The 13,130-nt window shown below is 35.7% G+C and overlaps 1 protein-coding gene across 1 annotated transcript in view; it reads right to left on the minus strand.

Moving 5' to 3' along the window:
* Positions 1–13,130, minus strand: part of CTDSPL2 (CTD small phosphatase like 2) — a 75,158-nt gene that overhangs the window by 32,832 nt on the left and 29,196 nt on the right. Inside the window, exons 3-4 of the mRNA XM_059913402.1 lie at positions 3,198–3,336; positions 1,519–1,668 (exon numbers count right to left, since the gene is read on the minus strand). Coding sequence (XP_059769385.1) covers positions 1,519–1,668; positions 3,198–3,336 — 289 coding nt within the window. The remainder of the gene's footprint in view (positions 1–1,518; positions 1,669–3,197; positions 3,337–13,130) is intronic.

Here is a 13,130-nt window from a genome sequence, read left to right on the forward strand (position 1 = left end):
ACTTATCACAATGGCTGGAACATAGTAGATGCTCAATATTTGTTGAGTGAACTGGAATCTTCACTCCTCACGTTTACGTATAATTACCCTTTCTCATGGATTAAGAGGCTCAAGAGTTTAAAGAACTGGTCCAGCGTAACATAAGTAAACAGTGGCAGCTGGGAACAAATTTAAAACAAGTTTATCTAACTCCAAAGCCTGTTCTTTTCCCACTACACCAGCATTTCCAAAGAGGAGGCACTAGTTCTAAAAGATGGAGGCACTAGTTCTAAAAGATGTTAAGATGTTAACAGATGTTCCATAGAAGAGTACTTGGTCAGATATGTCTAGGGAATACTGGGTTAAACAAAGTTAAAGGTAGTTTTTTGTTTCTATTCTAGGACTTCACAGTCCTTTAATGTGCTAATATACATTATTTCTGCCCCTACATCATCTTGATTTTACAGTGCACCATTCTGCCTTTTAAAAATTGCTTTATCATCCAGAAATCAGGCAACAGGTATTTAATGGCTATTTCCCATGTGCCCAATACTGTATTAAACAACATGGCAGATGCAAAAATAAAGACATGACCTCTTACCCTCAAATAATCTACAGACTAAATTATCATGTATGAAATTAGACATTAATTATCAGAAAAAATAGGACACCAGCTAATTTTAAAAAAATATGTTGAGAAAGAGGCCATTTTTTATTTTTTTGCAAAGGCATACAACGGGAACCTTCAATTCATGTGAATTAGGGTAGTTTTACTATTTGTCTAAACTGAAGATTCCCTACAGGGGGAAAAAACAAGCAAATGATAATAAAAATAAATTGTATTACAAAAAAAAAAATCTGGTTTCAACTCACTCAAAATATTCAATAAATTCTACTTTACTGATCTAGAATATTGAAAATGCTTCTCAATTCTCTCCTGTACACACTCTAAAGATGCAGAAATCATCCCAACACAGAAAAAATAATACTTTCCCTCCAGCCCAAAGTTTATCATCTAGCTTTTCAGATAGTTAATTAAACATAACCTACATTTATTGCAGTCACTTAAAAAAAAAAAAAAAAGCCTTTTAGAAGCTGTGTATTTTTGGGACTTCCCTGGTGGTCCAGTGGTTAAGAATCCACCTTCCAGTGCAGGGGACTTGGGTTCAATCTCTGGTCGGGGAACTAAGACCCCACCTGCTGTGAGGCAACTAAGCCCGTGTGCTACAACTACAGAGCCCACATGCCACAACTGGAGAGAAGCCCATGTGCCGCAATGAGGAGCCCACACACCGCAACGAAAGATCCCGTGTGCCGCAACTAAGACACGTTGCAGCCATAAATAAATAAAGTAAATAAATTTAAAAGAAAGAAAATATATTCTTTAAAAAAAAAAAAGGGCTGTGTATTTTTAATGAGGCTGAAAACAAACATAAGATGCTAACAAAAATATGCCAAAAAAATCAAACAGATCTTTTAAAAAGGCAGGAAAACAATTACTCTTTTAAACCCAAATTATGGTTAATGACTTATATTTACCATTTTTATTTGCTGGTGAAAAAAAGTTGAAGACAGGAGAAAATATGGTCCCCAACAATGTAGTCCTTGGAGGACTGCCAGAGGAAGGATTATCTTCTAATTTTCCATTTTGTTTTACATGTTGATTTGTCATTTCGTAACTACCAGCTTCTAAGAAAGAAACAACAAAAATAGTTGCAATCTAGAAAACATGACTTTCATAAATGTGTTCTAAACCATTCATTATAAAAATAACTTTTTCCCTCAGAATACATAAGGAAAACTGATGAACATTAATGTTAGAAAGCTTATTATTTCAAGAAATCCTGAGGTAAATCACTTGTAAATCAAATGATCTTTATAACAAATTTATTTATAATGGTTTATAAATGCTAAAATTTACTGAGTTTTTACAAAGTAGATTTATATCTGGAATTACACAGACTGAAAGTCTTCAAATCAACACAGTGTAACAGAAAATGAAATAAACTCTTTGTAAGTAAAGCAAGCAAGTTACAATATGAAAAACACAAATGCAAGATTTTGTCTTTGTTTATTTACATTTTGGGATGCTGCCTACTTCACAAAACTTACCTCCCAATCTATTTCTAATGAGTAACAGCTAAATAAATAGAGGCAACTAGTTCTACTGAAGCAGAAGACTATATATACAGCAGTGTCAAAAACTACTTATGGATATTGAGGCACCATTTCAGAGTAGTTAGGAAGAATAACCAGTTTTTTTTTTAAGTTTCTTATAAATAAAAAAAATTTAATGGGTTTTGGGAAAATATAAAATACAAATGTCTTAATAAATCATCCTTGACCCTCCACAACTTCAGCACATTTCTTTCCTTCTTTGTTAGAGCTCTTTTAACTTGTTTATCCCTTTTCTCCCTTATGGTCAATTCTAACAATGGAGATACATCACTGCATTAAGAGGAAAGAGGCAGGGAATTATTATCACTGCTGTGTTTAAAATAGTATTGGTTAAAAGGTAGCACTCCATGCTCTAAAGTGCTATTCTGTATAGGTTTCTCTGCTTGTCCATCTTTTTTTTCTCCTTTTTGACTTTGAGGAGCTTGTCAGCAATACAATAAGGTACTGATCTAGAACAGGATTTATAAACAGCAACACTATTGCCTTTTGGGCTGGATAATTCTTTGTTATGGGAGGATGTCCTGTGCATTGTAGGATGTTTAGCAGTGCCCCTGACCTTCACCTGCCAAATGCAAGTAGCAATCCCTCCACAGGTTGTGACAAACCAAAAAGGTCTCCAGACACTGAAAAGCGTCCACTAGGGGACAGAAACACCCCTAGTTGAGAACTGTGGACCTGAGAGCTCCAAGCCCCCCCTATAGCTCTGAAATTCCATAATCCAGAAACAAATTCTTTGTACATGTTTCAAATAAATTAAGTCACAATTATTACTGCTTTAAGAAATGAGTTTCATATACATTTTCATGCTAAACAGTATAAAGCTAGTTGCTCTGCCTTTAATTGTCACTTTAATTCATCAAAGTAGATTTACATTAGGAAGGTAAATTTTTATTTACTTCATGCCACTAATATTTAATACAAAGGAGATTACAAAAATAAGGCAGAAATTGCTCAAAGTAGATTTTTAAAAACAGAACACAAACATGTCAAGTGAGAACTCTACTTACACCTAATAAAGCAATACGTAAACATTAACAAACCTCCATTTACTTGACTTTTCCGTCTTACTCGAGATATTTGTTTGTTAGGCTTTTCTCCTGCTCTTGGTGTTGATGTGATCAAATTATTATCTATATCACGTTCAATTCTACTCCGTTTTGAAGGATTTTCTCTCTCTTCCTTAAGATATAAGAGGGAAAAACATGCATTGAACAGAGTCATTCTGCTTTACAGGTTACCCTTTTTTTTTTTTTTTGCCACACCACGCAGCTTGTGAGATCTTAGTTCCCCGACCAGGGACTGAACCCGGGCCCATGGCAGTGAAAGCACCGAGTCCTAACCACTGAACCGCCAGGGAATTCCCTACAGGTTACACTTTTAAAATGATAAAATATGACATGCACCCCCATGTTCACTGCATTATTTACAATAGCCAATTTTATCCATTATCAATTGATGGACAGTTAGATATGGTTGTTTCCATATCTTGGCTACTGTAAATAATGCAGTGAATATATATATACACATATAACACACACGTATACATACATACATAAACAATGGAATATTATTCAGCCATAAAAAAGAATCAACTCTTGCCACTTGCAACAACATGGATGAACCTAAAGGGCATTACACTAAGTGAAAAAAGTCAGACAGAGAAAGACAAATACCATATGATCTCACTTACATGTGGAATTAAAAAACAAAAACAAACAAAAAACACAAAGTTCACAGATACAGAGAACAGACTGGTGGTTGCCAGAGGCAGGGAGGTGGGGATGAGTGAAATGGGTGATAGGCGTCAAAAGGTACAAAAGGTTATAAAATAACTAAGTTGCAGTGATATAACGTACAGCATGGTGACTATAGTTAATAATACTGTATTGCATATATGAAAATTGCTGTGAGAGTAAATCTTAAAAGTTATCAGAGAAAAAATTCTGTAACTACGTATGCTGACAGATTTTAACTTGACTTATTGTGGTAACCATTTTGCAATATATAAAAATACTGAATCAGACTTCCCCGGCGGTCCAGTGGTTAAGACTCTGCATTTCCACTGCAGGGGCGCAGGTTCGATCCCCGGTCGGGGAGCTAAGATTCCACATACCGTGTGGCGCAACCAAAAAACAAATTGAATCATGCTATATACCTGAAACTAATATAATGTTGTATGTCAACTATGCTCAGATTTTTAAAAAGATAAAATATGTTGTAATATGCTTTCTCCTCTTTTTTCATATCTAGGAGAAACAAACAGAATTAATACCTAACAGTAGAAGAAAACACAGAAAAAAATCTGACAGAGTCGTAAGAGTATTTATTAACGTTATTACAATACACAAATATAATTACAGCATCCTCACAATTCAGATTCTTTCCTCAGGGTCCATTAAATTTTCATGCTACTGAAATACTGAATCTCACAATGTGGTCTAAGTTTCCAGCAATTTTCCTTACTTTTAGAATTACTCAAAAGAACAGGGGTCATTTCCTTGAGCAAACCCCACTGGAATTTGCTGGCATTATCACATAGTACCAAAAATGACACAAAATTAATAGGGCCTGCCACTGCCACACACCTAACGTCAATTCTCAAAATGTCCAAATCAACACTAAGGAGTCTACTCCTTAACAAAGCTCTCTATTCATTTCCTTATATGGGGCAAATCCACATGACCAGTTTACACTATTTTTACAATATAGACTTATGATAGTTTGACTTAAAGATTTTTTGACTTTACAGTGATGTGAAAGCAATACGTATTCAGTAGAAACTGTACTTAGAATTTTGAATTCTGGTCTTTTCTCGGGCTAGCCATTTGCAGGTACTACACTCTCTTGTGATGCTGGGCAGCGGCAGCAGTGAGCCACAGTGAGCCACAGCTCAAAGTCAGCCACTTGATCATGAGGGTAAATAACTGACACACTTATAACCATTCTGTATCCATGCAACTATTGTTTTTCGCTTTCAGTATTCAATCAATTACATAAGATATTCAACACTTGTGATTTTGCCCAACTGTAAGCTAATATAAGTGTTCTGAGCATGTTTAAGGTAGGTTGGGCTAAGCTGTGATGTCCATCCAGTAGGTTAAGTGTCTTAAGTGCATTTTCAGCTTACAACATTTTCAACTTACAATGGGTTTATCAGGACTTAACTAAAATGTTATACTCCACGCAATAACCTGATTTTTCTCCATTTATACATCCATCTTCCTCATCTGTACAATTTTTCTAGAGTACAATTTTTTCATCCATCACATGAGCAATCTTCTTCCATTACTGTAATACTGGCCTATAATTCCTTGCTGTTTTAGTGAAAGTACCTGAAATCTTTTGATAAGGATTAGATTTTTCCACAACAAAGAATAATACAGTATACTACTATGCATTTTCTGTAAGTTGAATATTATTATTTCTGAAACAAACCTTGGTATTGTAAATGGCCAAAATTACAATTCCCTACCAGGATCAAAATAGAAAAAAGATAATACTGTAAGTATCATCCAATACAGAATTTTACTTTTACTCACCAGTTTCTCTAATTTTAGGTAGGTTCACCAAAACAATCTCATTAGCACAAAATAAACCCTCAGTGATCCACAACATAATTCCTCAAATTTTTACTGTTTATTATTCCCCTGCATTTAAAAATGATGAATAGGAAGCCTCAAATCCCAAACACTGGATCTTTATTACAGGAGAATTATAGGGGCTCTTTTTCTAAAGTCCTTCAAGAACAGAAACAATGCTGTAAAGCCTCACTACACTAAGCTCCAGCATTTTCTTGAAGTCTCTTAGTACATCTGGTATAATGTAAATACATACATACATTCCTGGAAACTTTGCACTCTGCAACCCTAAAAATAACAAGGCTTATGGGGAAAAAAATGGGTCCAGAAGGGTAGAGAGGGGTACATTGGGGCAGATCAGCCAATGCCCCTGTAACTCTGTAACCACAGCACTAAGAAAACCAATGATTGGGACCTCCAGAAATAACTTGCACACCCCAGTTAAGCAGCTAAGAGCAGCTGAAATGCTTCCTCAGAGCTTAATAAAAGGTATTAAAAACAAAGAAGTAGAAACAAGGGTTTATGGGAGCTGAGAAGTGCAGCTTTAAGCCAGGAAGACTGCTAAAATGGACACAAAAGGAAATGCAAACTGCCATATGAAAAGAAGAGTCCCTGCTAGACCAGGGTGTACCTCTCTGAGACGGAACCCCTGACACAGCTTACCACTTTTAATTAAAAACTCTGTGTGCAGTATAAAATTCTACCCCCATTATTCAGGATCCCCTTGTCCAGTTTAGAAAAAATCATGTATAAACCAAAACCCACCCATGTTATACTGAAACTACTTCCCTATTTACCAATAGTATATAAGCTAACTGATAATATGGAGGTACCACATATAACAGAAAAGGTTATACTGTGGTCAATTGAGAATATATTCAAATACTTGAGCTTATGTCTCTAAAGAGAAAGAGGAAGCTGTTAAGATCAGGATTAAAGGTCTGCAGTCATTGACAGTAAAATTCTATCCTTCAGAATAATGCATTCAAATGTCTGATGATGCTCCAATTGTGAAACGTGTCACCAAATCCTACTCTTCCTTAAACATTCAAGTATATAATTTGGGGACATTTTTGGATATAATATGATTTTTAGAAGAGGAACTAGGAAAAACAAGATTTCTACATTACTGTACAGGTTATTTTTAAAAATTTAATAACCCTACAATGTCTTGTCTGGAGTTTGTATTTTTAAAAGTTGTCTCTAAGATAGGCTTTTAAAGGGAAAATCTTGGGAAGGTGGTGTTCTTAAATCTCTGAATCCCAAAGGAAAAACACAGAGAACTAAAGAGACAACAAAACCCCAAAAGCCAATTTACAACAAAAGCAGGAAACAAGGTTTCTCCCCCAAACTGCAAGCAGATGAGAACAAACCAACAGCCAAAACATCTGTACCAGTGCAAACGAAAGCAAAATGGCATGTGACACATCTGAGAACAGGAGAAGCCCCAAATAGCTAACAGGTAGATATTCAACTGAAAGCATGGCAGGCCAATTTAATGACAGCAGATGAAATAAGAGGGACTCTCCTGGTGGTCCAGTGGTTAAGACTCTGTGCTTCCACTGCAGGGGGTGTGGATTTGATCAGGGAACTAAGGTCCCACATGCCGTGCAGCATGGCCAAAAAAAAAAAAAAAAAAAAAAGCACAAGAGAACAGACAAAAATTATACCTTTATTTCAAAAAAGACAAAAAAAGTTAAGAAAGTGATATGACACATACATCAGAGTTAGAAAAAACTCAGTAACAGAACAAAATAATTAGAAATAAGAGAAAAATATTTCGAAATAAACACTAAACTAGAACAGACATAAAAGTGAGTAAATAGAATAGATTATGCCTTTAAGAGAAAGAGAAGGTAAAATGGGGGAGGGGGGCTGGATTTTAAGACATCAAAATGTGACAAGCACTGAATATGGACAAAGAAGATCCAACAGACAGAAAACAGTAGGCCCTGAGACGGAAGCCAAAACAAGAGCATATCAGAAAGTTTTCCTCAAATAAAATATATGAAATTACATACTGAAAGAGTACACTAGTTTTTTTTTTTTTTTGGCTGCAACCACTGCGCAGCTTGTGCAATCTTAGTTCCCCAACAAGAAACTGAACCCGGGCCCTCGGCAGTGAAAGTTTGGAGTCCTAACCACTGGACCACCAGGAAATTCCCAGAGTATACTGTTTAACTAAAACTATCAACCCAGAAAAACAACTACCAAGATCCTAAACTTAACAGAATTTAAAGAAAAAAAATCCTTTGGAGAACAAGGCAAAATCCATTTATCTACACAGGGAAAATTAAAGTACCATCAAACTTTGAAAGCAATGCTTTCTATGCTGGAAGAAAATGGAATAACATTTTAAAAAATCAAGAAGAGAAACTGTGAGACAAGGATTTCATATTCAGTAAAACTGATTTTTAAGCACAGAACTCAGATAATAGTGCCCATGAGTGCTTCGTGTGGCATCTACCAGAAAATGAGCTTTCGAAAACAAAAATGACTACAGACCATAACTAGAGGACTGAGGATAAGCATTAAACATAAAGAACACATGTAGAACCTGTGTAAGATAAATGAAGATTAAAAGGTAGTAGGTAATGGCTACAGGCTCAGAATATATAAACTGTAAGAAAAATTGGCAAGAGATAGTCAATATATAAATTTTTTAAACTGTTCACTTTAAAAACATTCTGAGACAGAAAAGCTGACAGAATTCATTTCCAGCTGATCTCCACAAGAAATAACAAATGAAGTTCTTTAGGCATAAAATAAATAATACCAGATGGGATCCTAAATCTGCAATATGGAATGAATACCACTAAGGCAAATCTATGAGTAAATACAAAAGATCTTTGTGTTCAATATTTCTACTGTGCCTTTACTGTCTGCAACACTAATACCTGCTATAATCTCTGTAGTCTCATTATGATCCAATAAATTATTCTGAAATCTCAAAGTTTTATTTTTTTTTCTCTCTCTCTATGTATATACGGAAACATAGTAAGAGTACTCTTGTTTTGCTCTGCAATATTATTAAATTTGGTTTTTAAAATTTCACCTAAGGGCTTCCCTGGTGGCGCAGTGGTTGAGAATCTGCCTGCCGATGCAGGGGACACGGGTTCGAGCCCTGGTCTGGGAAGATCCCAAATGCCGCGGAGCAACTGGGCCCGTGAATCACAATTACTGAGCCTGCGCGTCTGGAGCCTGTGCTCCGCAATAAGAGAGGCCGCGATAGTGAGAGACCCACGCACCGCAATGAAGAGTGGCCCCCGCTTGCCACAACTGGCGAAAGCCCTCGCACAGAAACGAAGACACAACACAGCCATAAATTAATTAACTAAATTTTTAAAAAAAGGCTTTCACGTTTAAAAAAAAAAAAATTTCACCTAAAACAGTTATTTTAGAATTTAGTAACTCTTTTTAAATAAAAGAAAATTTATATTTATAACTAAAAATGGATTGTTGGATTGAAAAAGGGAGCTGGGCGACTTGTGAATTCAATCCATTACTGCAAGTGATGAAAAGAAACCGACATAGAATTCTCTAACTCATGAAAGGGGGGAATGTACTCCAAGGAAACTGAACGAAACTGTAAATCACAAATGAAAATATGATAAAACTAATGTCCCTTTGGCTGTAAAATTAAGTTGTCTTATGCAATAGAACATATTCAAATAGAATTATGGTGCCAATTCAGGTGCATTTGAGAACAATCATTCCGTTTTAAAAAAAGAAACTCAATATTTTAAATGTACACATGATGAGATCTTTAAAAGCCAAAAAGTTATAGCTTTTCAAACTTAAATTACAAAACCCAATGAGATATCTTAAAAAGTTATCATATTGCATTGGTCAAAGAAGTGTACATAATTTATGAGAGACTTATAAACTCTTGCACAGTAGTTTGTGCTGAAGCCTGCTCAATAAAAGTTGATAAAAGAGGGACTTCCCTGGTGGTGCAGTGATTAAGAATCCGCCTGCCAATGCAGGGGACACAGGTTCAAGACCTGGTCCGGGAAGATCCCACGTGCTGCGGAACAACTAAGCCTGTGCGCCATAACTACTGAGCCTGTGCTCTAGAGCCCATGAGCCACAACTACTGAGCCCACATGCCACAACTACTGAAGCCCACGTGCCTAGAGCCCGTGCTCCGTAACAAGAGAAGCCACCGCAATGAGAAGACCCTGTGCTGCAACAAAGAGTAGCCCCCACTCGCCACAACTAGAGAGAACCCGCGCGCAGCAACAAAGACCCAACACAGCCATAAATAAATAAATATATAAATTATGAATCTGGAAGGTCTTACCTTCCAGATGAGTGTGTGTATGTTTAAAAAAAAAAAAGTCAATAAAAGAAACAGGCACTTCCGCTTTCTAATGATAAAGTAAATCACTGAATTAAAGACTTAACTGTAAATACAGAAAATGAGTTAAAATCTGGTATGTTGAATTGTACTTTAGCCTTACTAATGTGGTTGGACTTTCTGTTTTGACTGTACTTGTCTGATACTAGTATCAACTAATCATCAAAAATCTTCTTTACTGTGAATGCATAGTAACAAACACAAGTGGTGAATTATTTTTTTACATCTCAATTTATCCTAGAATAACTTGTGCCAAAATATGCGATGACTGTACAAAAAAAATGGTTCATAACTACTGCCACCTTAGCACAAATCAAGGCACTGACACCCAATAGTTATTTTATTTTTCACTGCCATGCACTTGCATGGGGGAAAAAAAGCCAGTTCTACTTAGGAAGGTCCTTGATGAAGCTGTAAAATTAATTAAATCTCAACCCTTAAATATGTGTTAAATTCTATATGACAAGATGGGAAGTACACACAAAGCGTTTCTGCTGCAAACTGTGTTTCCACAACTGTCGAGAAAAAGCATTTGCATGACTGAGCTGTAAGCTGAATTACCACTTTTTCTGATGGAAAACTATCTTTATTGAAGTAGATTATTTTCTGAAAAGTGAACAAAGCAAGTCTGTCACTTCAAGAAAAACTGATACTTTTTGCTGCCAACAATAAAATTTGAGCATTCAAGCAAAAACTGAGATTTTAGAAAACTTGGACAAAGCACCATGAGACTGACAGCTTTCCAATACTTAAAGATTGTTCTGTTGAGATCAGTGGGGTTGTTCAGAAATGTGATTTTTAAATATTAAATAATGAACTATGTCAATGTGGGCACATATGTGGAAGATCTACATAATTCAGTGAACCAATATTTTCCAAATAACCAGTGCATGATGTTACAAAATCATATATAGGTAAAAGATTCATTCCAAGCGTAAGACAGACCAATGAAAAGATCATTGTAGCGCTCTCAAATTCAATCTTGGAACAAGAACTTAAGATACTACACAGTTTGTCAAGTTTTGGTATAATATCTGCAATTATCTACAAAGAATATTAAAATACTCTTCCCTTTTCTAAATACATGTATGATTTTCTTTATATGCTTCAATGACAACAAACTACCTTCTATGAAGTTTCGATTAAAGAGGTTTATAAAACTGTAATGTCGGGCTTCCCTGGTGGCGCAGTGGTTGAGAATCTGCCTGCCAATGCAGGGGACACGGGTTCGAGCCCTGGTCTGGGAAGATCCCACATGTCACGGAGCAGCTGGGCCCGTGAGCCACAATTACTGAGCCTGTGCGTCTGGAGCCTGTGCTCCGCAAGAGAGGCTGTGATAACGAGAGGCCCGCGCACCGCGATGAAGAGTGGGCCCCACTTGCCGCAACTAGAGAAAGCCCTCGCACAGAAACGAAGACCCAACACAGCCATAAAAAAAAAAAAACAAAACAAACAAAAAAAAAACTGTAATGTCATGTTTCCCACTAATTTCCTTTTTGTCTTTAGAAAAGTTAAAATATTATTTGTATCAACATGTAATGGGTTTAAAATTATAATTTTGATATTTTCAAAATTCCTCAGTTTTAACATCTAATGAGATATATTGACAGATATAACCCACATAAACAAATGTTCTTTAGGGTTTCCAATCATTTATAAGAAGGTAAAGGATCCAAAGTTCAAAAAGTTTAAGAACCACTTGCTCAAGAGGGACTACTAATGAAATCACAAGAGAAAATATTAAAAGTCACCCCCAACAAATGGGAAAAAAATTTGAGCTGGAAGGTGGAGCTGACAAGTGATAGCCAAAGGGCCCAGAGTTTCTTTGGGGAATGATAAAAGTGGTCTAACATTGACTGTGGTAATGTCTGCGTAACTTTGTGCATATACTAAAAGCAACTGAATTTGTACCTTAAATGGGTGAGTTTTATGGTATGTGAATTGTATCTCAATAAAGCTACCATAAAAAAACACACATATATCATACAATCCAGTGATGCCAATCTTAGTTATTTACCCACGTTTAACCTAAATATATGCCCACACATGGATTCAAGACAGAAATAGTCATAGCAACTTCATTCATGATAGCCAAAAACCAGAAATAATCCAAGTGGATAACAAATTATGACATGTGGTATATTCATACAATAGAATACTACTTGGGGTACAGAAGAGGGAGGGGATAAATTATGGATACGTGCAGTAACATAGATGAATCCAAAAACTTTATGTTGAGTGAAGGAAGCAAGACATGTTATATTCATAGGTCACTCTAGAAAAGATTTATACAATCTATAATGATAGAAAGCAGATCAATGGTTGTTTAGGGTGATGCTGTGAGACTGTCTGCAAAAACTCCAAGGGTACTTTTTGGTAATGGGTGTATAATTCTGTTAAAATTCATGAAAACATATACTTTAAATCAGTGTCTTATTGTGTTTCATTATACCCCATAAAGTTAATTTTTAAAAAGTCAACAGAGGAGAAAAGTGGAATTCTAAAAGATAACTAGTTCATCAAAAAGAAGGCAGGACAAGAACAGAGTAACAAATAACAAATGGGATAAATACAGAATAAATATCAAGATGGGAGACTTTAAACTCAACCATATTAATAACTACATTAAATGTAAATAGACTAACCATGCCAATTTAAATATAAATACACAGGGTGGAAAAAGGTGTATCATGCAAATGGTAAGCAAGAAAACTGTGTGGCTTTATTAATATTAGGCCAAGTAAACCTCAAGGCAAATAATATTACTAGAGATAATGAGGGACATTTCACAGTGGTAACAAGAACAATTTACACCCAACAATCATAAATGTGTATGCACCTAACAACAGAGCTTTGAAACACATGTAGCAAAACTGACAGAACTGAAAGACAATGTAGACAAATTCACAATTAAGAGTTGGAGATTTAAAATAAGACACAGAAAACTGGAATATTATCAACTAACTTGACCTGATATTTATAGAACTGCACTAACCAATTCCAGAATATGCATATTTTTTCAAATACATAAGACA

The sequence above is a fragment of the Balaenoptera ricei genome, chromosome 2 (genome assembly GCF_028023285.1).
Source record: "Balaenoptera ricei isolate mBalRic1 chromosome 2, mBalRic1.hap2, whole genome shotgun sequence".
In the NCBI taxonomy this organism is placed as follows: domain Eukaryota; kingdom Metazoa; phylum Chordata; class Mammalia; order Artiodactyla; family Balaenopteridae; genus Balaenoptera; species Balaenoptera ricei.